This window comes from Lepisma saccharinum, chromosome 23 (genome assembly GCF_977018435.1).
Source record: "Lepisma saccharinum chromosome 23, izLepSacc3.1, whole genome shotgun sequence".
Classification (NCBI taxonomy): Eukaryota; Metazoa; Arthropoda; class Insecta; order Zygentoma; family Lepismatidae; genus Lepisma; species Lepisma saccharinum.
Window position 1 is genome coordinate 21,490,049 of NC_139251.1, and position 27,598 is coordinate 21,517,646.

The following is a 27,598-nucleotide window of genomic DNA, read 5'->3' on the forward strand; positions in this document are numbered from 1 at the left end:
CACACTTTCTATGAATATTAGATAAATCTAATTCTAAAATATCGGTATATCTATTCTGGTTCTTGCACGGAAGGCACACAACACGATTCCCACAGGGGCCTCCCATTTGGCGCAGTGTTAGCGTCGTCGCCTTGTAATCAAGGGGTCTTGGTTTCGATACCGGTGGAGAGACATGGCACGGGCCCCACTTTAAACCGTAGGTCCAGTCCCAATTAGCCTTACTGTGCATAAAGTCAGTCCAGACGCCAGAGTCTCGTTAGTTTCCAAAATGCAGTATAGGGTGTAATACTACGTTGAAGAAAAGTTGACACCTGGGTGTCTTCAGAAAGTATCACTCCTTACACTCCGAAAGTAAAGTAGATTCAAGAAGAAAAACCCAAGATGGCATACTGGGCAGGAATGCGACGGACGCCTCGCAACAAAAATAACATTGGTGAGAATCACTCCACGGTATGCGGGAATCTTGCATACTCGTGCACCCCGTCTAAGAAACATGACCAAGAGTTGGCAAGTGAACAAAAGCCGAGGTCATCCTGATGAAAAAACAGAAAGGAGATATGTTGGGGAAAGGTATGCTACGTAGAAAATTCCGCACAAAGAAATTTCTTGCCTGTAGTATTCTGTTAGAATTCAAATCTTGCATCTATCTCTGATAAGTTCGAACTGACACTGGTTCAAAGCAAGTTAATAACTAGTGTTCGGAACTGATGAAAAAATTAAGTTAAGATAAAAGAATTACTTGGAAGTCACCAGAATGTTTGTACAGACATTGAGGTTGTTGATATAAAATTGAATAATAGAAATAACAATTAGGCAAATAATTTGTATTCTGTGGTCAATTTATTGTTTGTATTATTATTATATATTTGGAGAGATACTTCTGATTGATTGAGCTGGTGTTTTAAATCCACTTTATGCACAGTAAGGCAAATCAGGACTGGACCTACAGTTTAAAGTGGGATCCGAACCACTATGTGCCTCCACCAGGAATCGAACCCGGGACCCCTTGATTACAAGGCGACGACGCTACCACTGCGCTATCGGCGAGTCCTGGAGAGACACTTCTATTCGATAAACTATATGAGTTCCAACAGCATAACTGTATTTTCTCGCTTCATCAGAAGATAGAGTGACAGGGATGGAAATCTGAGGTACTTATCCTTAAGACCTAGAATTTTAGTTTTTTTGTATTAAATGACGTTTAATGAAATTATAAATAATGAAATCCGTAAATAGACAAATAGATCAGAGCAAACTCGATCTCATAGGACACTTGTTCGTTTCCTCGCTTCCACATTTTCATTGATCATTGATTTGGTTTATTTTACTTCGTGTTTCTACCACCTTTTTTTTAACTGTGAAGATACACCGTGCACTCAAGTATTCTAATCCAAAAAGTCCAAATTTCGCATCCCATATAAAGCTCTATGTGGAACTTTGATACGTTGTTTAAAAAAACTGTCAGAAATATATTATATTATTTGTGTAATTTAGCGTCGTTTTCTGCTACTTTTGTCTAATTGCGACGATGAGGATGAGTGACTACATGATGAAGGGGCACTCACATAGAACACCCATGCCCAAGCCGGGAATCTAATCTGGTTCCCTGCCGTCGTGGCGCGCTGTGCTAACCATTCCGCCACAAAGGTCGGCGTTAAGCGCCTTCACAAAAGACGGAGTTGAATAAGTGTTGATTTAAAATATTGGTTCTATAAAAACAGCTGGATTTATTGTAGACCGAGAAAAATAAGTACTACCTGTTGCAAAATACAGACTTGTGCGTCTGTAGGCGGTCCACATGGCGCCCGGCTAGGCGGCAACTCCCGTATAAAATCGTGTGAATATCTCCGCTATGGAAAGAGTTGGCTTCGAAATGACTTCACTTTCTCAGAATTACAATTACATTCAAAATAAGCATGTACTTGTCACAGGGGATGTTGGAAATGTAGTTTCACTTCGAATACTAAATAATAAAGGAGTAGAATTAATTATGTGTAACAACATTAATTAGTGCCATTAAGAGACAATATTTGATTGGTAGATTTTGTAATCTAGTGCTAACATTTTGAAGTCATACGATTCCAGTGTTTTCCTTTTCTGACATGGATATATCTTTCATTGATAGTAAACTGAACTTTCAGTGCAACGTCTCTACATGTCCCTTATAGTGTTTCTCGGAATGCGAAAATTTCGTGAAGCTTTAGTAACAAGACACGCTAGAAGGGCACTTTCATTTCGTAACAGCAGTTATCTTCGAAAATAAAATATGAATTCCACTCAGAAATGGCACCAGACCGTTTTTAAACGTAAACGCCTACATTATCTGGCCAAGGGGGGAAAATGCATGTTAGGGCAAATTTTTAGCCTATTATTGCATAAAATTTAAAAGAAAACTCCGGGAACAGCTCACAAATTTCCTAAAACCATGCCAGAAATGTGTGGATGCAAGAGGACAACATTTCCAACATCCCTTGTGACAATTAATGTGCTTATTTTGCATGTAATTGTAACTGTAATTCTGAGAACTTGAGGTCATTTCGAAGCACGCGATTTGCCGGGAATTGTCGTCTAGCCGGCCGCCAAGCGAGCCGCCGACAGGCGCACAAGGGACGGCGAAACGCACACATATATCGAATATAGAAGTGCATTTTACAGTCCAGGAGGACCAGTAGTGGAATTGCGAGCGTATGCATATATTTTAAGGTTTTCTTCTAGTTAACAAGCATCTCCTGTTTACACCTGAAACCAGCAATCAATGTCCCCCCCCCCCCCCCCGTAAACCAGAAAGTTTCATGCGCGTACTGACACTAGCACACATTGTTAGCTACTGCTACTGCGTATGCGGAAATCGCTCCCTTTCCCTTGCACACTTTTGCAGGTGAGGCTAGCACCACTGGAGAGAATTCTTAACATGCTTTTTTCTTCTTGGTCTCGCTCTCATTTGCCCGACCAAAGTCTGATCGCTGGCCTTGGAGGATCACGTCGTGCCCAACCCAAGGGAAAAAGTTAATAACAATTCGCCAACAACTACCGGCCGAGCTTTTCTGTTATGTCTGTGCAGCCGACCGCAGGACCTTGGACGCCATGAGACAAGTCAGGTTAGCACGCCCCTGGGAATGCAAGTGTGTAGGTGTGGCGCCAGCGGGAACACGACAAGACAAAATCAACCACCGCTCCTCCCCCCGTCGAACCGCACGTAACAAGACCGAAGGCGATAATCAAAGAATCGGACCGCATGTGAAAATTAAGCTACGACAATACACGTAATTGAACGGAGCGAAGGACCCCCACGTAACCAATACGCTGATTTCGAATCGCTCCATAATGGGAACATATCAATGTTTTGGATCGCGAGGCTTCGTGGAAACCAAGATCGCTCGCAGATTTTTTTCCTAGGGGGGTGCCAGAGTCACAGAAACTTTTATTATTATTAGTTTTTATTTGTTATTATTATTACATTACTATTACTACTACTTATGTTTTTAATTATATACATTTGTAATTTCCATATTCTGTATATATATATATATATATATATATATATAGATTGATTGATTGATTTGGCGTTTTAAGTTCACTTTATGAACAGTAACGCCTGTGAACCTACAGTTTAAAGTGGGATCCGAACCACTATGTGCCTCCACCGGGTATCGAAACCGGGACCCCTTGCTTACAAGGCGACGATGTTACCACTGCGTATATCTATATAGAATTTCCATAACTGTATACTTAACATTAATTCATGTAGGACAAAAAAAACTGCTTTTCATAGTTAGAACTTATATAAAAGTACTCTCGTATAACCTTACCTCAAATAATAATAATAATAGTTGCTGTAAGTTACGGCTTGTAAGTCACAGAAAACAATACTTTTTGTTATAAAATATCTCTACAATTTCACCATTTGAATTACATTTCCACATTGTGGAAAACAGCGAATGAAAATGGTGAATGGACAATTCGCTTACTATTTATTTTGCTGTTGGGTGTACCAAAATTGAATTCAACCAATGTACACTCCTGTTCAGATAAAGTGGCACATACTTCTTCACCTGTTCAACGCTCTAAAGTAACCACTTTTGTGTGAACAGGAATGTATCTAAACGAGTAATCACCTCTATCATAAAGCAGTGTTTGCTATAAATAGGGGAATGCCACAACCGAGTTAAGATGGTCCCCTTATGGCATGCTTATATCTATACCGTACTCTTAAAGATGATCTTTGTATCTTCAGCTAAGACTGGCACTTATCTTAATTCCAGACAATTCGCCAAGTCAGAATTTTGGATAGGGTGTCCCTAATACTCAATATAAATTTGGCAATTCACGACCGAGACCAAAATCAAACCCAAATCATGTCTCGTCTGAATTCACTGGAAAATTTCTATTCCCCATATTTCGTCTATTTTCACCTACCTGTGTTTTTTCGGGCAGGGATTATAATATAGGGTAATTCAAAATGAATGGTGCAACTTTACACAGTTATTATGACGTTACTATTTATGATAGAAAATCAGACAAGGCATCAATATAAAGAAAAACCCTGGAAGTTTTATTCCCACTTATCGGGCTTATTCTGCTTAGACCACAAGCGTGCGGCAAGGAAAGGTGGGGCAAGCGTCGCTTGCGTTGTTTTCTAAAACACTTTTGATATCTTAAGTTCGTGTTTTTCAATGCCTTTATACACATTAGAGTGGAATTTATTTACTATAAGATATTTACATTGCACAATTTTCATTTCCTCTATTTTCTGTTCTTTTGGCTTGAAACATATACCAGCTACACCCTTGACAACGCTGGGCGATGCGGCACGACTGACCGCGTTAGAAAAAGAGGACTGCTCGCGTTTATCCCCGCTTTTCGAGTGACTGATGCAGTTCTTGCATGGACACTGTCCATCCCCGTTTACGAAGAAAAAAGGCCGAGGGCAAGCAACACCAAGACCGCATCTGTCTTTGGCAAGGGTGTTGGTAAGAATTCGTCCACACTGGCCACAAGTGTTGCCAACTTGCAGAATTTTCCGTGCATCCGTAGAACCACCTAACGCGGTACGATTTTCATGTTTGAAACTCTATAGTAATCAACAAATTACATTATGAAGTTAGCCAGTGATCACCAGTCGTATGCTATTTATAAGAAATGAAATCACAGCCGGTACTTGAAAATATTCGTCATGTGGTCAGTTACTCGGAAATATGGAGGGTATGTAACACTGCAGGTAGGGTGAAAGGGAAGGTTAATTTAGAAGCGTGGGTGCTGCGGATGCGTGTTGTTCTTTACTGTGATATTATGCTGTTTTTTTCTGTTCTTTGTGTCGTGTGTTTGTACCTGGTGTAAAAGTATGATTCTACATTGAAAATTTCCGCCATGGTTGACATACCAGAAGAGCCATCGATTTGCAGTGGCCATGTATTTTGTTGGCCATGTGTTTTGTTCAATACAAATTTAGGAACATGGAACTATACAAGCTACAGTGACTTGAGAATTTTTTATAATTCAGTGCAAAGACGAACGTTCCCAGAATTACATCTGCGCTTGCATCCAACTGAAGACAAAGTCATGATTCATAATACTAGCCAAGTAAGAAACCGAAACCCGTCCGTTTACTTAAGATCGAAACTTAATGCTAATAGGATGTTTATTATTTTCAGGGTTAAAAAAGAACGTAATTTAATTTACAGTTGCCCTCAAATATCAAGTAAATCATTATTTTCTTCATGGTTGAAATTTACAAGTTTATATCGAGAGGCTGTTTTCCTTCTTAAAAAACCGTGCAGCGAAGAGTTGATTTTACGGTATGTATGCACTTCACACTCTCAAGCCCGATACTTCACCATTATGCACATTATTTTAGGGATGTGTGTAGGCCTATATTATATTTGAAATTGTTATAATTAACCGAAACGAAAAATTAACCCATCGCTTGCCTATCACGAAAGATCACGGCACGCCCCTGGCTTAGACGATGCTCCACCAGGATCGCCAGTGTCGCAAAATGGCCAATGACCAGTAGAAGGCGTATTTTGCGCTGGAGCTATCGAGAACTGATTAAATCACAATGATGCAAAGACATTTCCGCAGTAATACATATGTTTCACTCTTCCGAAAGATTTTCCAAAGTTACAACTGCGAATTGTTAGTGCCTTCGAAACCGTCGACAACGACTTGCTGTCTCGTGCATAGCAAGTACTTGATTAACGTTGGACCTTTTCCGCGTTACACGTGGTTCCCATGTTGAATATTTATAATGTGAGTAAAACTTCCCGAGTTATTCTTTATATTCATGCCTTTTCTGATTTTCTATCATAAATAGTAACGTCATAATAACTGTGCAAAGTTGCACCATTCATTTTGAATTACCCTGTATATTATTATTTCCACATTAACCCTTCTCCTGAGCAAGCTTAACAGCAGGTGTAATAAAAAGGCAAGTACACGAAAGATTGCCTTTTGTACCATTAGAACTAAACTCTGTGGCACAACAGCCCATTGAGGAACAAGGGAATCAGCACACACAAAAAAAATTTTGCTCGTGGTTCCACATGCCAAGTCTTGGCCCTCAAAGAGGGCATCATTCCATTGTAGAGCATTTATCATTACTTTGCAATGATAGGGTAGAGGTAGAAATATAAAATAATTTGAAAATATGGTGCCGATTTTCCTTTCAATGTTTAATATTACTTGATAGTACGAGGTGCATTCAAGTTCTAAGGTCTCCTTTTTTCTCATTAATAGAAGAAGTCATAAACGTGAGAGTTGTTTGAGAAGAAGCATCCATTCTTGAAGGTTGATGAGGCCAGATGACAGCATGATATGGCCCATAGGAAGCTAGTGGCGCTATCTAACGGCGGACATGTTTTTGATACTGGGAATGACATCATTTACATCAAAAGAATAGCGTGTTATTAGCGTGTGGAGTAACACCCATCGATATTCATCTTAAATTGACTGGGACATGCTGTGGTGGTGTCATGGACATGAACAATGTGCGTTCGTGGGTTCGATAGTTCAAATGATGTCGAACGTCGTATGAAAAAAGCCTCGCCCACGAACCAGCCGCCAGTTACTCCATTGCTGAGAAAAGTTGTGTTTGGGACAGCGAAGGCGTTATACTCATGCATTGCTATCCTAAAAGTACATCAATGATGCGTACAAGCTATGAAACTGATTTGAGGACCAAGTTGCTTCCAGCATTGGGAAAGAAACGGCCGAAAATGGCTGCACCTCCTCATCGGGCGGCCAATGTTCAGACGCTCTTCATGGAAAACAAATTTGAAGTAGATCACATGCTCCGTCCATACTCACCTGACCTTGCACCTAGCAATTATTGGCTCTTTCCAACGTTAAAGGACAGTCTCCGTGGTCACACATTTTCCGGCCGTTCCTCTCTTGCATCAGCGATTATTCAGTATACATAACAGAGTCCTAAAAATCATTTGCAGAGGCCATTCTATCGTGACGTCAGCGTTGTGAAAAATGTGAACGTCTAGACGGTGATTATGTTGAGAAGTGACGGCAGTTTCAGCTTTCTGAGGTGAGTATATTTTTCAAAATAATTTAGGAGACCTTAGAACTTGAATGCACCTCGTAAAATTTGCAAGGGAAGAGGAGGAATAAGCAGCACTTGAAATGGAAAACGTTGGATGGAGAGGAGGTTTGGTCAAGCCTTGGGGTTATCTGGAGGGATACTCCTATGGTTTAACATGGTGACAATGAGATAGTGGGGTATGCTTTGTGAAAAGTTTGCTACCTTTGTAGATACCCACTTACTTCGAGCACCGGGTATAAGGACAGTATAAATGGTATAAAACAGCTCAATAGGTCATTATGAGACAATGGGTTTTATTAATAAGTGAGCACATGTTCTATTTTTCTTATGAAAATAAAATTTTCCCTCGTAGATATATCAACTCTTTTTTTATATGATCTGGAAACACAATGTGCTCTTAAGTCACCAAATGGGAGCACATGCTCCCTACAGGAACATGTGCTGTTTGCATGACCGGGTTCTCAAACTTTTAATTCTTAAGCCTAGTTTACATTGGTCGAGTAGACGGGAGAGTAGCTGGAGCGAGTAGAGTAAAGCGAGCTACTCTCCCCGTGTAAACAACTGGGGAGAGCACTGGAGCCAGTACTCGCTCCAGTAGTCAGGACAGTCGAGTGGCTGTCCGCGGAGGACAGCGACTCACCCGAGTAAACGATTTCTGAGGACAGTATAGAGTCTGTGTTGTGTTGTGTCGATCATAGGAACAAACAAAATGAACTACGGGTGTACGAAGTTGAAGAGATGAGACTTGATGTGTTTGGCATAGGAGAAATAAAATTAAAAATAAGGAATTCACGTTCAACTAAGAATGATGGAAAATAGAAAAATCAAAGAAATTAGTTTTATTTCCAGACATGTCCTTGTGCATTATTGTATTCATTTCTCGTGAAAAAAAGTGTGTAGACCGTTTCAGAACTTTTCTTTTAAATCGACAACGACGTCGATGGGTTCATTCTGTAAAAAGAGCACTAAACAGCTGCAGCTACTACCCCACTTTGCTGAAGTAGAAAGTGTGTAAACAGCCAATCGCCATAGAAGGGTCGAGTCGAGCAGACAGGCCAGTAACTCTCCCCCTCACTCGACCAATGTAAACCAGCCTTGAGGAAGTTCAGTACATCCTCTAAAAAGTTGAGAAATGAGCAAGTAAATATTTACCTAGCTATAATATTTCTCATGCCATTACATAAATTCTCCTTGCATTTTTCTCAGTTCCTATACAGACAAATGTAAATATTGGAGCACTTATTTCACGGTGCACATGGCCATAGTTGAAATTTACCAACCTTATAAAAGAATTAACCTTCGGAATTTTGTGGACATACGTGGATCTCCTGGTGGTCTTTGCATGTTCTCCATCCGATGTCTCCCCGATGGCAGAGTGGCAGCATCATCGCCTTATAATCAAGGGGTCCTTGGTCTGATACCCAGTGGAGGCATAAAGTGCATAAAGTGGACTTAAAACATCAAATCAATCAATTGATCCAGCAAATAGCTACGTGTTCAATTTCAGGTCCTTGCAAAGATTTGAAAATGCAGCTAAGGGTGTATATGCTGTGTGGATACTCTCAAGACATAGATCAATTAACAACAATGTGTACAACAGAATTTTACATACACACAAGCATCATGTGGAAATCGATATGTTAAGTACTTATGGCTGTGCTGGACCTTCCGCGCGCAACAGCAAAGTCATTTTCGAAAACTCCTATCCTTTTCAAAAACCACTATGGTGTTCAAGAGAAACCATTTGCTACACGATGCACTGGAATAATGGGGAAAGGAACCATGGCCAAACTGGGACTGCCAAGTGGGTGGTGGAAATTTCTATTAAAAAAAAACCCACCTGTTCAGCAATCAAGTAAAAAAAATCATTGATTGTAATAGAAATTCACACCCACATGATTAACATTTTGCCCCCAGTGCTCGAAGTGGGGAAAGGGGATGATGATATTCCCCCAGCTAACAACAATTTTGCAAAGCATCCCTTCAGCTGTCACCATAGGGGCATCCCTCAGCTAACAATTTCCACCTCAACAAATCTCTTGTATCGTACTTGTATTAATATAGAATTATCTTGCAACTAAAAGTTCAAAATACTAATTTGACATTATTTACTGCTGTGTTCTACGTATTATGTAATCTACAATGCATTACTTTGAAGCATATTGAACACATCAATAAAATATTTTAATAGAACAACATTGTAATAATAATAAAAATAATGCATGTGCTTTAAATATAACAGAATGCCACCATGAAGAATTATAATTGAGACTATTAATGCTAACATTTCATCAAAACACCAAGTATGTATTTCCCAATACTAACATAACAATTTTGAAAAAAATTCCTGCACAAACTATCAGTCATCATATTATCATAGTGTTACCATTAAAACGCATATAAACAAAGAGTTTTCAAGTACCAAGTAATTATAAACATGATGCGATCGTTGTATTGCGAGCAAGGCAAGCAATACAATTATTACTAAATTTATTTATTTCCACACCAACAAAAAAGTTAATTTAACAATAAAAAACTACTTGTACCATGTTGCCATGTGCGGGCATTAAATGTTAATATAATGAGGAGCTAAATATTTTAATGGGGCTGCCCTCCAAATTTCTTTTCTCTAATTGCTCATTTGATGCCCTTATTTACCTCACCCAGGGTGACTCTGCATGGGACAGAAAAGACATCATCACTCAATCTGTGACTGCTTGTGAACAGTAGGTATACACAGGTGACGAGTGTGTTTTTTCGAAGAATGTTTATAAGGTCTGCCAGAACTTTGCCAAGTGAGCCAGTCCGGCTCTGCATGGTTTCAGGAAAAAAGAAGATAACAGGTGATACTAAATTAATTGGATCCTACACTGAAATGAAGCACAAGATGCAAGGTCAGAAAACCTGGAAGTTGTGGTAAAAAAAAAACTGCCCACTGGGCACAGAACAATGAATAGTTGAATATAGATACTTGTCTACATGCACACAAATTCAATAAACTTAAGACTTAACATTTTCTCACACTGTTTCCACATTCATTCTAAAGAATTGAAGACAAAAATATGTAACTAGTTGCACTATTCTTTCCTAGTAATAAAGCCGGCCCCCATGGCAGAGTGGTTAGCACTCGATTTCATCACTCATTCTCATCTTCGCAAATTAGCCAAAAGTGGCACAAGAAGCGAAGTAAAATAAAGCAATTCAATCAATCAATCAATCCTAGTAATAAAACATGCATTTTCCTAAAAAAAAACTTAACCGGGACAGAAGAGTGGGAAAAAATGATGATGAAATGAACAAAGTCAAATGATATGTATTTTGCTTCCTTTGTCATGTTTTTCAGGTTAATTGCAACAATAAAGATAAATGAATTACACTAAACTCTGTGTTGATGGGCAAAGCCTGCTGAACAGTTTCTCATTATTCATGATCTATGTATCTTTCCTGATTCTAACTGGCTACTAGATTGGAGCTTGCTATTCTTTTGCAGGTGGGTCAATTGTCATCCTTAGGTCAAAACCAGAGAACAAAGCTACACTGCTTGTACCAAGGGGAAGAGCACCAACAATTTCACTACATGGGAGTTCCACATCATACATATACATTTTTCTGGATAACCAAGGGGATGACCCCTCTAACCAACAATGCATGTGAATCAAATTTAAAATGTCAAGACTAATTCATTGTATCATCATATACATTAATATTCTTATCTATATGTGAAACTCTCACCGAATAACATAAAAATATGTGCAAGTGTGTAAAAAAGACTGACTACATGAACTCAAGAATAATTATTGTATCAATACCAATCAGCAACTGAAATCAGAAACTGAATCAGGGTTCGAGCCCTGGCCGGTTCAAATCCGGGAACTTTTCTAATCCGGGAACTTTTCTAACGGTGGAAGCGGCCCCGGTGCCCACCCAGCATCGAATGACATGGGTACCTACCCACACCCCCTATATGCCTTCATGGCGTGGTGCTAAGCACAGGGAAGCACAAGTCTTGAAGCTTTCCCAGTGATGCATGATGAACCCATTCTCTCAGGCTATCAACCAGATGAGTTCTACAAAGGTTTCCGAGCTTTTGAGAGCTTGTCACTCTCATCTTCAGGGTGACGTCACTCTGATGATTATGGGGACACTTCTATCAGAGATCAGTGACGTAAGCTCTCAAAAGCTCGAAAACCTTTCCAAGACTCGCCTGGTTGATAGTCCAAGAGAATACGTATGTCAAAAAAAATTCTTACATACTTCCTCATTGTTTCTTCATGAATATCATGCATCATCTACATCATAAAATATATTTAGGTTAAGAGATAAATGTGTGATAACGTGTGTAGACAAGAATAACATTCCTACTGATAAAATTCCAATCAGTCATTTCATTTTACAGAACAAGGAGGGGAAAACCATATTTCTGGTGTTAATAATAAAAAATTATAGATGAAAAACTTACGAATGTGTCTTAAATTATTAGCAGCATTTGAATATATTAGTTATTTCATTGCTACATCGATGGCCAAATGTATTTAGTAGTTGACCCTGAGTGTTCTAGTTTCGAGTCCTGGTCTGAGCATGTGTGTGTGCAATTACCATTACACCTGCATCGCTGCATTCAACCGAAAGTGGTATAAAAACACAAACTAGCTATCAGAAAATAGTTGTGTAATATATGATCAAGAAACTTACTATAAAATAAACAAGGTAGCTGGATGCCAACAGGGAAGAAGAAATTATTTTTTTACAGTCAAATTTCTCTACAATTTGAGTAACATCACATACACAGCAATGTCCAAGAAAATATGTTTGGTTCATACAGTCTTATAAAAGCTGTGTTATTTGCAGTAACACTTTACCATGCTAATGGCACACAAACTACTTTGGCCAGAACTGAGTTAATGTTACTTCATGCAGAAAGTAACTTGGTTAAAGTTACTTTAAAAAAGTAACTATGTTACTTTTGGGCCTGCCAGAGTGGCATTCTCATTGGGCGATGCATGGTCAGCACACTGAGTCCCATCTCCACAGTTATCTGGCTTTGGAGACCAGAGTCCTTTTTCTTTTCAAGTACAGTAGGCGCCCTCTAGTTCGGCCACCTCGGGACCGAACCGTAGGCTGAACGAACCGAAGTAATGCAAAAAAGACCAATAAATCTATCTTTTATTTTTGTGCCAGTCATTAACTGTACTTTTACAGACTTTAAGATTTTTACAAATACTTTGGACTGATTCACCTTTATCTATGTGCTCTAGAGCCTGTAATCTTTGTTCCATAGTTACAAATGTACGTTTCCGTCTAGCACTCATTTTCCAATAGTACACGTACACACAAAACAACGCAGCGCACAGAACAGTACAGACAAAAAAACACGAGCAGTAAGTCCGCACAATAGCAAGAGCTGTAGACGACTGATCTGTACAGCACAATACTTTCCAGTGCTAGACAAACAAGTAGTGACTTGTCGCCAGCAAGGTGGCAGGGGTGGGACAAACCAACCGAAGCCGAACTAGAGGGCAACTAATAACTAACTAACTAACTCCCTAGCCTTCTTAAACCTGAAGGTTCGTGGCTGCAGCAACACAGGCCTTCCATCTTTCCCTATCTTGAGCAAGATCTATAAACTCTTTTCCATCCCTACCGATTTCCCTTAGGTCTATCTCAACGTCGTTCCTCCATCTTCGTCTTGGCCTTCCTACAGGTCTCTTACCATCAGGTTTCCCAACAAGAATCCTGTAAACTCCTCTTTCCTCTCCCATTCGTGCCACATGGCCTGCCTACCTAAGTCTTCTTGATTTAATTATTCTAATAATATCTGGACATAAATACAAATTATGTAACCTTCTCCACTCACCTGTCTCCTCATCCCTTTTAGGTCCAAAGATTTTCCTAAGGATCTTATTTTCAAATACTCTCAATTTATGTTCTTCTTTCAATGCAAGGGACCAAGTTTCACATCCATATAATACTACAGGTAAAATTACGGTTTTGTATATTTTAACTTTTAGTTTCTTAGATATTAAACGAGAAGACAAAAGTTTATGAAGAGAGAAGTAACATGCATTTCCTGAATTAAGCCTACTATTTATTTCCTCTTTAATATAATTTTCACTTGTTAATATTACTCCTAAGTATTTGAATTTGGAAACTGGTTCAAACGAGTTGTTATCAATAATTAGATTTTGATTATTACCTAACACTTGGTTTTGGCCTGTAAGCATATATTTAGTTTTCTCTTTGTTAACTTCCAAACCTATCTCTTTAGCAGTTTTGAAAAATATTTTAGCATTATTCTTAATTGTATTCACATCATTCCCCAGTAAGTTTACATCATCTGCATATGCTAACAACTGAGTCACACCATTTAATTTTAGTCCTTCTTTAGTTTCTTTTACCTTCCTAACAGCATATTCTAAGGCAAAATTAAAGAGCAATGGAGATAATGCATCTCCTTGTTTTAACCCATCATGAATTGTAAATTTGTCAGACATATTAATACCCACACGAATTTTACTTTCTGTTTCACTGGTGCATATTTTTATCATACTAACAAGCTTCTTAGGTATTCCAAACTCTACTAATATATTATATAATTTATCTCTTTTGACCGAATCAAATGCTTTTTTGAAATCAATGAATACCTGATGGACATTTTGTTTATATTCCCACTTTTTTCAAGTGTGTGTCTGATGTGAAAAATTTGATCTGTAGTTGATCTGTTACGTTTAAATCCACATTGATAATCACCTATAATTTCATTAGCATATGGGGTTAGTCTTGTTAAAAGAATGTTAGACAATATTTTGTATGTTGTCGAGAGTAGAGAAATTCCACGGTAATTATTGCAGTTCATTTTATCACCTTTTTTAAACACAGGAACAATTATGGATTATTTCCACTGTTGAGGGATTTCTTCTTTATTCCATATTAAACAAATTAATTTATGAATTTGACATATTAACGAATTTCCACCATATTTAATTAACTCAGCTGGTATTAAATCAATGCAAGGTGCTTTGTTATTCTTTAGCCTTTTAATAGGATCTTTAACTTGAGTCAAGTTAGGTTCTGGAACTAAAGGTTCTGCTGTGTGGACTTCATTTACTTCTGATTTATCTCCTACATGGACATTTAAAAGGTCATTAAAGTAGTTCTTCCATCTATTTAGAATATCGCTTGGGTCAGCTAGAAAATCACCGTCTTTATCTTTTATCAAGTTTACTTTAGGTTGCCACCCCTTTCTAAACTCATTTACACCTTTATATAAATCTCTGATATTTTTATTTTTGCTGTTTGTTTCAATTTCGTTAATTTTGCTTTTCAAGTAATCTCTTTTTTTACTTCTAAACGTGCAGTTAACTTCTCGCTTTATTCTATTATAATTGTTTAGATTTGTATCATCAGAGTTATTTAACCACCTAAGTCTAGCCTGATTTCTTATTTCTATTACATTATGACATTCATTATCAAACCATGGCTTACTTTTTCTCGGTTTATGGTATCCTATACTTTCTTTAGCTGCTGATTCTATTGCATTACGTATGTGCTCCCAATTCTTATTTACGTCTGTTTCATTTATATTTTCATCATCATTTAAATCCTGCAAAACATCAAATCTATTTGACAGTTTAATTTGGTAATCTTTCTTAATTCTTTCATCAGTAAACTTTCCTCTATCAAATTTTAGAACTTTAAGATTTTGTTGCTTATTATTTATCACTGAGAGTCTTTCTCTTAATTTAGCAATTACTAAATAATGGTCACTGGCAGTCAGCACCTCTATGTGTACGAACGTCAATTATACTAGTATGCCTTCTCTTATCAATGAGAATATGATCTATCTGATTATGAGTTTTACCATCTGGAGAAGACCAGGTATATTTATGGATATCTTTATGTTTAAAAGTGGTACTCTTCACAATTAAATTCTTTGAGGTTGCAAAATTAATCAATCTTATACCATTATCATTACTTAATTCATGAAGACTTTCTTTACCAATCGTGGGTTTAAATGTCTCTTCTTTGCCAATCTGTGCATTACAGTCACCTAACAGAATTTTCATATCATACTGAGAAAATTTATCAAAGACCTGTTCTAACTCTGTATAAAAATCATCTTTAGTATTATCATATTTATATTCCGTTGGTGCATGTATGTTTATTAAAATAATTTTACACCACCTACCCTGTAAAACTGCATATGATATCCTATCATTAATAAATTCTACTGTTTTAAGAGCCGAGATAATTCTATTATTTATGAAAAAGCCTGTTCCAAAATTATGATTTTCAGTACCACCACAGAAAAAAGTATAATTTTTAGTTTTACAATTCCCTTCTCCTGGCTAAGAGGGCAACTACTGTCGTCCCTAATTGTCCTAACAATTGTCTTGGATCAACATCAATATCTTGCAGAGGTACCACTGAGAATCGAACCTGGAACCGCTCACACCAAGAGCGAGAGCAGTAACCATTTAGCTATGAGGGAACACAAACATGCAAGCAAACTCTTCGTTTTTTCACTGATGGCATATTTGAAACTAAAAATTAGCATTCATTTCTCTCTCTCTCTCTCTCTCTCCATTTTTGGGGGGAGGGCACAAAGTAGCATTTTGTTAATTACTGTTGTACCAAGGTATGGAATTTCCAGGATGACTATCGGAGATAACGTACATCCTAGAAGGTCTAAAATAAATACATTTGATGCACAGGTGATTTTGGTTATAAAAGTAGAATAGTTTCCTCACTATTTTAACAATCATCAACTCGCTCATTTTTTAAGGTGAGCGTTTATTTCAAGTGATTGGAAATGGTTCCCAAGAAAAAATTTTCCAGGCCAAAATGTACCAGTAAAAGTAACTCTTGACTGGAATATGAACCAAAGAGCTTTACAATTGATTGGTTATTTGGTGTTTTTAAGTCCACTTTATGCACAGTAAGGCTAATCGGGACTGGACCTACAGTTTAAAGTGGGATCTGAACCACTGTGACAAGTGCCTCCATCGGGTATTGAACCCGGGACCCCTTGATTACAAGGTGACGACGCTAGCACTGTGCCAGCAGGGAGGCCCATAAAGAGCTTTACAAAACACAATGTTCAATGAGAATATACTATATGATGGGGCAAGTAAGGTTATGTTGCTTTAGTACTTCTGCACTACACGTGGATTCAATGTTATTCAATCAGCAAAAAAAATCCAACAGCTGCTGTTTAAATTTACAACTAGCAAAAAACTAACATTTCTGTATTACAAATTTCTGAAATCAATTGTTTCTGAAACTTACTTGCACATCAATCACATCAACTTCTACAATATTATCACACTCCATTCCAGTCCCATGAACAATTACCTCTTTTTCTTGTACAACATGTAAATATGGTAAAATAAACAGGAGCTAGACTAAGTAGCAATGAACCTTTATTACATTAACCAGTTCATAAAATCCCACTCTGTCAATTCTTATTCCTATTGTGTAAAATGAAATGCATAGACATTTGTCTAGTCAAGAAAGAAAAAGTGTAATAGACACATTAAAAAAATGTTTTGCTTGCAATATTGGGATTTGTATGAGAGCCACATCAAGTTTTTACTGATTGCTTATAATGTTGTAATACAGTACCGGTAACGGTTTCGATTGTTTTATGATTTCTCCTAGCACAAAGACTAATTATCGTAGAATTTTGGAAATCATTGTCACACGAAATTTGAACCTTCCTTAAAGTAATGAGCACTGTTTGGACTCGAAAAGATGTTATTTATGTGGGAAAAAAAACTTGAAAATTACCTTACGCACTTCTCATGGGCAAGATATTCTCCGTCAACAAGTGACAGTAAATATCGAAGAAGTGTGGGAATGAATGTAGAAGTAAATCGGAACCTTAGTAGAAAGCATTTAGGGACTTCATTTTAATGCTAAGGGAACCAAACCTAACCTGCCTAACCTAACCACAAAAGCATATATTGAACAAAACCTTAAGTAATCGCTAAAACTCCACAGTATGTGTTAACAGACGTACATCGAAATCGAACCATGTAAAAATGGCATTCATAGCATGATGAAATCGCAATAAAACAAAAGGAACTTGGGCCTAGTTTTGCATTAATGAGTGAACTTTGATACAGTTAAGAGCTCTGAAAGTTGAAGAATAACAATATTTTCTCACCTCATGGAAAAGGAGGGACATATTTCGGCACAAGGGTTCGCCCATGGCATGGAAATGTCTTATTATGGCTCAGGTAAATTACCTATGTTTATGGCATACTCAAAATGGAAAATTATGTGAATGTGTTTCCCAGGAGGGTAGTTGTGTGTTTATCAACATATCAAATGTGAGGTCCAAGTTCAAAACAGAGAATAATGTGTGTAGCATGTCCCTTGATTATAAAAGTGAAATCTCATCATCAACCAAAGGATACATCTTGAAGCATTAGAAGATATGAATGACCAATACAATAAATTTAAAATATTTACCAAAAACAGTTAAGAAAAGTTTCTGCAGTACATGGTCAAACCAAATTATAAATATTGTTACATAGCAATGTTGTCCGAGGAAGTACAATCCTATCACCACACACAGGTAACTGATAGCAATGGTCATTCTGAAGTAGCATGTAACTATGTGAATATTCTGCACTTAAGTACAATGGATGTACACTTAATACCAGCCAAAGTGAGGAAGGAAACAATGGGATGTTCACTAAGAAATAGCTCTAGACGCTGCTTAAAATTCCACTTTCCAACTTGGTTATCAAGCTTCTTTTACTTTCACTTAAGCTACTAATAATGTGCCTTATGTTTCAGCCAATTTCATTTCCACATTCAACCTGAATTGCATCTGTCAGTGAAATTTCTTTTTAAAAAAACATACATGCACCAAACTGAAGCTCATCACAACTCGTTTTCTTCCCTCTCAAGACACTGGCATACGTAATATTAAGTTAAATGAAGAAAACGTGTTGAAGTCCTTACATATTGGTAAGGTTATTTTTTCAAAACTCTAATAAAATTTAAAACAGCCTACAGCAACTCTCTTCAATTGCACAATCATCCTGTTTGATCAAAATTTCACTAACAACATTTTGTATACGCGTATTCCAGATAAACATACACGTATATTTTCTGGAATGAATTAAATGTTAATAGGTATAACAGCGTTAAGTGTATTAAATGGAATAAAATTATTTTATCATTAACAAGGTTAGCAGACATACTTACCTAAAAATATCGTAATGGACTTTGATCCATGACAATATATATTTTTTACGAACATCGTTGAAGAAGGCTGTGTGTAATGTAAAGAGAAAAACATTCATGGAGCATTTTTTTATTTCGCGCGAGTAAATTCAAGTTTGTCAGTTTGTTCTCTACTGTCCGAGATCCAGTCTTTTCCCCTTTCTTTTGTAGTCATTGCCCGAGTAGGCGAAACAACTACCATAAAACTTTTTCACTAATTGTAACTCTCAATAAACAAGAAATGAAAGATAACGCCGTACAAATACGGTTTCATTGTCCAGCCACATACATGCATAACAGCAGACAACCCACGAAACTAAAAGTTTGTATCTTCACGTAACTTTCGTACAGCAGCATCACGCACACTTGGAACCTTTATTCTGCATCACAATGACAGTGTATAATAGTAGTAGTAAGAAAATTGACTTACCTTTGACTTATATAATCTTCTAAAGAACAAAGTACATATAAATAATACAGCTACTAGACATTCACAACGGGTAACAACACCACACGTAACACACACCTCTCGACGTTCGCACACCTTGTCTTACAGTACATTGACGCCAGGTAGCACCACCATACGGTCGCAAAGTCAAAGGATTCTTTTTCTTGTTTTGAAAGAGCAAGGTCACTTGCAGCGTAGGTTGCATAACATCCAGGTGTGAACAAATGCATTGTTTTGGGCGGAGCACGGTGCTTCTTCATGTATTATTTTACTTTCCTCAACAAAGATTGAATGCATTTTCGTCGTTAGGAGGAATATATCGAGATGTTTCTGCTGTACACCGTTGTAGCTCCGATTCTACATAAGATGTTACAATTTTAAAAATGACGATCGAATACCAAATAAAACTGATAAGCTCAGTATCACAGCAAACACCCCATTAAGTCTTAAATGACGAATGTCATAACGGACATTAAAGTTGGAATTACGTTTCTGTGATTGAAATTAATAGGCTACTTTTCGTAATCAGGTAATTGAGTATTGAAATCAAAATTTTAAGATATAGTAGTAAGGAAATGAACTCGTTTGTAAATGTACGTATCACAAAGATAAAAATTTTAGCAGCTGTTTTCTTGTGTTTTGTTGTGAAGCACAACGAGTCATTAGGCAATGCGCATGCGTCGGTGATGCTGCATTGATCATTAGCTTGCAAGATTAGCTTGCTCATGCTCCATCTTGCTTTGCGTCGCCGCGACTCGCTTCGCATAACACACTCTTGCATATTTGTTGCTTGCGAAACGAGAGAATGGGTGGCAAGGATCTGAAATACACGGATTATAGCGTCGAGAAATTAATTTTGGCAGTGCAAAGTAAACCACCTCTGTATAATTTTATTCTTCGTGAATATCACAACAAGGACTTGGCAGATAAATTGTGGGATGAAGTGGCAACAGAAGTAAATGCTCCAGGTATGTATTTAAGGAAATTGTAGTCTCTTATGTGCATGTCATTCTTAGCTTGCTTGCTTTTTTTGAGTCATTTTTTTCCTCATTAGGTTAATCGTGACGATGATATATACAGGGTGCAAAATCATTGTACACTGATGGGGGAGGAAGATCTTAATTTATCCACACACACACACACATATATATGTATATGTGTGTGTGTGATAATTATATGTAATTATTATATTATATATATTTATATTGTTATGAAATATAAAAGTTACTAAATATTTTAAAATATTACTATTATTATTAAATACATGTAAAATAATTAATGTGTTATAAAATTATTTATATATATATATATATATATATATATATATATATATATAATATATAAACTATTTACAAATCAAGGGGTCCCGGGTTACATACTCGATGGAAACACATAGTGGTTCGGATTCCACTTAAAACTGTAGGTCCAGTTCCGATTAGCCTTACTGTGCATAAAGTGGACTTAAACCGCTAAATCAATCAATCAGTTATTTACAAAGTAGCAAAATAAAATACCTTTACTACCTGATTAAAGATGTCGATAAATTACAAAATTGTTGAAATAGTTTTATAATGTATAAGTTTTTGTTTAGTATTTGCTTTCTATTAATATAAATCAATTAGATTTTATACTTATATTTGTATTGCATTCTTGTTTTACTTTTATTGTGCGCATATTGTTATTGGTGTAGATCTATTAATAGTCTGTTGAAAGAGAGAGGGCGGGGAGAAAGGAGAGAGAGAAAGCATTCAGCACTCACAACCACACTATTTTACTTTATGTATGTTTTCGATATTATCCTTAGTATACTTGAAGTTAAAAGTAATTGCTTATCTTTTGTTCTTGTAACAAAACTCTTGCTCTCCACGGAAATTTTTGTTGGTGGAATTTTTGAGGCAAAGAATGTTGGTGGGGGCAAATCCCCTCTCTCACCCCAGAATTTCGCACCCTGGATATATACATATGAATAGGATCATCATGAATGGACAACCGGTTTCCCCGATGGCGTAGGTGTAGCGTCGTCGCCTTGTAATCAAGGGGTCCCGGTTTCGATACCCAGTGGAAGCACGTAGTGGTTCGGATCCCATTTTGAACTGTAGGTCCAGTCCCAATTGGCCTTAATATGCATAAAGTGGACTTAAAACAGGAGTGAGGCGAAAAGGGAAGCAGCCAATTTTATTATATTCCTAAGTGCAATGTGCGACATCCTGAGGGAACAGGGAGATCCCCCCACCAACAATCTTGTCCTAAAAAATTTCCCTCTTAAAAATTCCGGGGTGGGAGAGTTTTTGGGTGAGAGAATCTCAAAATACCTAAAAGGTGCAAGAATTTCCGAAATTTCCCGGTAATACCGGATGCTTCCTCGGAATGAAAACTTGCCCCCTTCCCAGAGGTTATGAAATGACGGAATACCGCGGAAAAACTACTCCTCTTCGAATTACCCAGTAAACAATCAAAACTATATTAATTAATGAATGATATTTTATCCAATTATATACATTTTTTAATCTTATTTAAGTTTGATTGATTTGGTTTATTTTGCTTCGCTTTTCTGCCACTTTTGACTAATCGCGAAGATCGGTACAAGTGATGACATGATGAAAATGATGAAGGGATACTCACGAAGAACACTCATGCCCAGGCCGGGATTCGAATCCGGGACCTCTGGCATTTTAGCGCTGTGTGATAACCACTTCGCCACGGAGGCCTGCGCATGTTATTTAGGGATATGTTAAATGTGACCCCGGCATCTTTGACTCCCCCCTCACTTTTCTTTATGATGATGTCACTGGCAAAATATGAAAGGCAATAGATCAATGAAATATTTACAGGTAAATTCAATTTCTAAGCAGAAGGATATACCGAGCTTTGTCTCCGGCAAGAAACTGATGTATCGACTTTCTCCTCCCCTTCCTCTCCCCTACCCTGCTCATCTTTCTCTATATCTCTTTCTATCTGCCTGATGTTGTCTTCGATTTTCTTTCTCGCATTCTCCGTCTTTCTGCGTACGTCTACGTATATCCTTCTCCCCATGGACGTCCGCAGGAGTTTTTCCAGGGAGGGGCAAGCGCGGTAATTTTTTTCACGGGGGTGCAAACGAAACATATTTCCCCCCATAATAGTGCTGCACCCTCAAAAAACACTTATTCAGATTGAAGCTATCATGTTCCTGCAATATCCTTCCAATAATTAACATAAAGTAAATGAAATATATGTGTGTAATATATAAATTTATGGTAACATCCTTTTTCCAGGGGGGAGTCGTATCCCCCTCCCTTCCGGACGCTCATGTTGCTCTCTGAATTTTCTCTCTCTCTCTTTCTCTCTGCAGTTTAACTTACACTAGCGTCGCTGGTCTGACAATGTGGCAAATGTCAGCAGAGCCGGGCCATCACAAATTCTATGTAGAAAAAATATCACATAATGTGCATGTTTATTATTATTATTTTTTTTTTTTGGAAGTTAATTTTGGAACCGAAGTATCAGCAATGATGGTCCGTACCATAAGTGTAGCAAGATTTATTTGGGGACTGGAATTTTAAAGGTGAATATTACACAGCTGTGTTCGAAGGGGCAGGATTCACAATAAAATATTTCGTAATTGCCATTTTGAACCTTCGTTTTGAAAGTTGTTCAAAGACAGGAATGGTAATCAGGGGTCATTTTAAGGAGGGTGTACATTTACCACTTTGATTTTCTCCGCCGCTTTCATTTAAAAATATTTTTTTTTTCTCAAAATTTCGGAGGGGCTCTAGCCCCGTCAGCTCCCTCCCTGCGTACGCCAGTGGCTACTGCTGCTTTCTACTTGATCCCAATTGTCCTCACAATGTTAATATCGAAATGTTGGAGCTGAACCCAGGACTGCTCGCACCACAGGCCAGAGCGTTGAAAATTCAGCTAAGCATGAGCTCAATGCAAGGCTTTTTTGAGCTGACCTCCGTGAAGGAGTGGTTAGCGCAACCCACCAAACACCAGGGGTTCTGGCTTCGAACTCCGGTCTGGGCATGAGTGTTCTTTGTGAGCGTCCTTTCATCAATTCCATCATCATACTCGCGATTAGCCAAAAATGATAGAGAGCCTCCCCAATGAAGTAGTGGTAACGTCTTCGCCATGTAATCAAGAGGTCCCGGCGGAGGCACATAGTGCCTCGGATCCCACTTTAAACTGTAGGCCCAGTCCCGATTAGCCTTCCTGTGCATAAATTGGACTTAAAAACAAACTCATTTTTGCAGATGAACTGAAATTTTACAGGAAAATAAAAAACAAGAAGACAGTGTTCAATTTCAAAATGATATTACAAAGTTAGAAACGTGAACAATAAACAATGATTTAACACTAAATATAAATAAATTTCATACTCGAAAGAAAAAACCAATTGAAATTCAGTATCAAGTATACAACCATACTCTAGCCAGAAATTTTACAGTCAATGGATTTAGGGGTTATTTTTTATTCAAATCTTACTTTTAATAAACACGTAGAACAAGTAATTAGTGAAGCGTTCAAGAACCTTGGGTTTATTCTTAGAATGGGGAGGGATTTTAAGAGTATAGAGACACTAAAAGTTTTGTATTATTCATATGTAAGACCAAAACTAGAATATGCATCTGTTATATGGAATACATACACAGCAAAGTACAGTGAAACAATTGAAAGATTTCAATCAAGATTTCTCAAATTTTTAAAATACAAATTTCTTTCAGAAAGTTTACCCCACATTTGAACACTACGACAACCTAATGTCGGCTTACAATGCTGTGTCACAAAAGAACGTTACATGAAGTACTATTCTTGTGGAAATTGTTAAATAGATGCTGAACATCTACTGTGCCAGAGTAATTTTCGAATCCCGTCGTCGAAAACTAGACCCAAGAATGAAGTTTTTCTTATAAAGAAGGCTAGATCGGAAATTGAAAAGAAATCTCCATTGTGGAGAATGTGCACCAGTTACAATAAATGGCTAATTAAGTATAAGACCATTGACATCTTTTCTATGAACCTAAGGGAGCTCAGTAAAACCCATATTTACACAATGGCTTAAGCTTAAACACATAATTCCCTAATGAAATGGTGTGATAAAGTGTGTGGGTGGTGTGAGAGAGAGAGAGAGAGTGTGTGTGTACATATATACGCAAATCAATATATTTTTCTTCGCTTTTTGTGCCACTTTTGGCTAATTTGCGAAGATGGGGATGAGTGATGAAACTGATGAATGGACACTCACAAACAATTCGAACCCGGGACCCCTGACATCGTAGAGCGATGATAATATATATATAATTTAAAATATATTTTCATATCTATATATTTTTCATCTTCTATTTCTATATTCCAGAAATATATGTAATATACAGGGTGGTCCAAAAGTGTGGAAACACCTGAATAAAAATTGAATAGCATTATATATCCAAAAACTAACATTGCAGGTTTGTAATAGGGGTGAGGGAAAATATTATAGGGCATATCACGATGACGGCCGCCATCTTGAATGTCACTTTAACTGTGGATCACGATGGTCATCACCAGGGCTCTAAAAATTTCAGCCTGGCGACTGTGATCTTATGCTGTAATATGTACGAAATTTTGATGATTCTAAGTTCAAATTGCAGTACAGCGTAAGTTAGCAATTTTTTTTTTTTGTTTTTTTAAATCAACGTTGTGAACATTCCAGAGAGTCAGTAATAATTTCTTACTCATTGTCCTCCAATACCCCATTTCCTGTTTTCTCGAATGATTTAGCGATGTTTTGAATACAGCGATGCTCAGCTTCTTATACAGAGTGTTTCAAAAGTTGAACAACCCAAACTTTGAAAATGCATTTTTCGCTGAAAATTTCTACGTAGTACATTTCCTGTGTGTGCCTCTACGCTGGGAGGAACCAGGCAACGTCGAAGTCTACTGTGTTTCAAAGGCAAAAGATCCCGTTGGTGTAGCACTGGCAGAGACCATTTCACGCAGGTAAAACAGCGATAACAGAAAATCAGGCGAGGCCAGGCCGACTCAGTAGCTCAGTGGATGTCGACCTCCGTGGCGAAGTGGTTAGCAGAACGCGCTACAACGCCAGGGGTTCCGGGTTGGAGTCCCGGGTAAGGCATGGGTATTTGTGATTGTCTGTCCTGAAAAGTCCTGAAATAGAAATGTGAATGAAATGATATGAGTGAATCAAGTGTGATGGGGAAAGCTTCCGCTTAGGATCGCGTTAGAGAAATGGCACGGTATATCAGAGACCCGTGTTCGAGTCCTGGTCGAACCTGCATTTTTCGCTGAAAATTTATACGTTGGTATATATTGTTGAAAATCAATTCAGATGTTTTCAGCAAATTAACAATATTTTTAAAAATAATGTAATTATTTTTATTTTGATACATGCTAACATAAATTTATTAACCCAGTGATAGCGTACATGATTAGTTTAATGCAGAAAACCTGGTGTAAATACCTATTACGGTTTTCATGATATACATTTTAAAAGTTTGGGTTGTGCGACTTTTGAAATACAATGTAGTATGCACAATTGCTAGTAGGTAGTTTCCTGGCGCCTGATTTTCAGAGCTGGCGCCTAGCTTCGATTTTTTTTTTTCGAGCACTGGTCATTACATTGAATATGCCATTTAACTGTGAGTGGTCATGGGTTCATTACGAGCCTTGTTTGGGGTGACAGGGACAAAAAAAAACGTTAATAACTTCGTCCCTGTTGGTGCTAGAGCAAAATTATGCACACCGTTGAACTCGTGAGAAAATTTCCTATTGCAATGAGGTATTACACGACATGGTTTCCATTTGAACTTTTAAAGTTGCATTCAAGATGGCGGCCGTCATCGTCATATGCCCTATAACATTTTCCCCCACCCCTATTACAAACCTGCAATGTTAGTTTTTGGAAATGTAATGCCATTAAATTTTTATTCAGGTGTTTCCACACTTTTGGACCACCCTGTATAATACATGTAATTATATGTGTTCTGTAATTAGGTATGTACCTGTTGAGTTCAATAAATAAATAAATAAATATAAAGTGGCAGAAAAGTAAAGTAAAATAAACCAACCAGAAACAAAAAAGGCAAATTTGCCTCAAAATCAAAAGTAACACTCTTTTTTCTTTTCAGTGATCGACTGCAGGAGAAAGTGGTCTATTCTAAGGAACACGTACGCTCGACACCTGAGGGAGATTAGAAAACCCACTGGAAAAGGTGGAATGCAAAGGAAACAGTGGTACCTCTCTGACCTGATGTCATTTTTACGAGAATACGTGGGTCATCACAGGAAGGTGAACAGTAACGTTGCCGGCGACGAAGAACAAGGTTGTTCAATGGATGACGATTCAGTTTCTGAGAGTGGGGGCGAACACTTGGAAGAAATTTACATTAAAGAAGAAAATGAACCTGAATCAGCAACGTCCCAGCAACTGCAAGAGAAAAAAATCAAGAAAATGAAGACTTCCACTCAAGAATTAGTCGCCAATCCCATGATAGAATTTTTGGAAGCAGGAAATCAATTGGCAGAAGATTCAGAACATGAAAATCCTCATCTTCTCTTCTTCAAAAGCCTGCTTCCGGACTTTCAAAAGTTGAGTCAGCGTCGCCAGCGTAAATTCAAAGAGGAAATACTTTCGACACTCAATAAGTATTTAGACGAAGAAGAAAACTACACTCAATAATAAGTATTTAGACGAAGAAGAAAACTAAGCAGGAATTAATCTTTCCGATGATAATGACATTCACTTCTACTATCGTCGTGCTTTTTGACTCTCATACCAACATCTCCCCATTTTGTACAGTCACTGGCACTGCTGGGTTGTAACGATTCCATTGAAAGTCAACGTATTCAATACAACCCAGAAGTGTCCGTGACTGTACGTACAGTCTGTTGGTGTTATGGCCAATTCACATGGAGTAATGTATTGCCAGAAATATTGGGAAAATGAAAGCTGGAAAAAATGAACTAATTGTGATTTTGGATTTGGCGTAAAGGAGATGACTGTTCCGGCTAGTCTGATCACCTATATTGCGGGCCAACGAGGAAATTCTAGTACAAACTCTGGTTAGTCAGTTCAAACATGTGAAAGGAAAAGGCTGTACTAAATTTGAATTTTCCTGAAATAATTTAGTTTTTATTACTGTCCTTAGTGAGGATCTCTCAGAAATAGGATCAGATCCTTTCGCTGTATAAAATGAAAGAATGTCGTGATGTTGGAAAGTTTATTTCAGTTGGAGACCTTAGTGAAATCTCGGTATCTCCCGGCGGCGATTTTTTTTTCCAGTGAACTTGTGAATGCGGTTTCATTTCTTGCTCTCTGATTGGCTGTTGGAAAATTACGGTGCTGTGATTGTGAGAATGTTTTATTTCCTATATTTTACCGCAAATGT

The 27,598-nt window shown here is 37.6% G+C and overlaps 2 protein-coding genes across 2 annotated transcripts in view; one reads left to right on the forward strand and one right to left on the reverse strand.

Annotated features, from left to right (window-relative positions):
• The window catches only part of Hr39 (Nuclear hormone receptor FTZ-F1 beta), a 220,871-nt gene extending 201,519 nt beyond the window's left edge, over positions 1-19,352 (reverse strand). Inside the window, exon 1 of the mRNA XM_083144545.1 lies at positions 19,215-19,352. The gene's annotated coding sequence lies outside the window, so the exon portion shown is untranslated. The remainder of the gene's footprint in view (positions 1-19,214) is intronic.
• Positions 19,353-19,965: 613 nt separating this feature from the next.
• Positions 19,966-27,046, forward strand: LOC145977730 (uncharacterized). The gene is made up of 2 exons (XM_083109976.1): positions 19,966-20,200; positions 26,339-27,046. The coding sequence occupies exons 1-2, from the start codon at positions 20,038-20,040 to the stop codon at positions 26,887-26,889; spliced, it is 714 nt and encodes a 237-aa protein (XP_082966102.1). The 5' UTR covers positions 19,966-20,037; the 3' UTR covers positions 26,890-27,046.
• The last annotated feature ends 552 nt before the right edge of the window (positions 27,047-27,598 follow it).

Bases quoted from the DNA above. Each gene is read 5' to 3' on its own strand.
- LOC145977730 (XM_083109976.1), top strand. From the start codon at position 20,038: ATGGGTGGCAAGGATCTGAAATACACGGATTATAGCGTCGAGAAATTA. The intron at 20,201-26,338 runs GTATGTATTTAA...TTTTCTTTTCAG, and splicing joins AACAGAAGTAAATGCTCCAG to TGATCGACTGCAGGAGAAAG.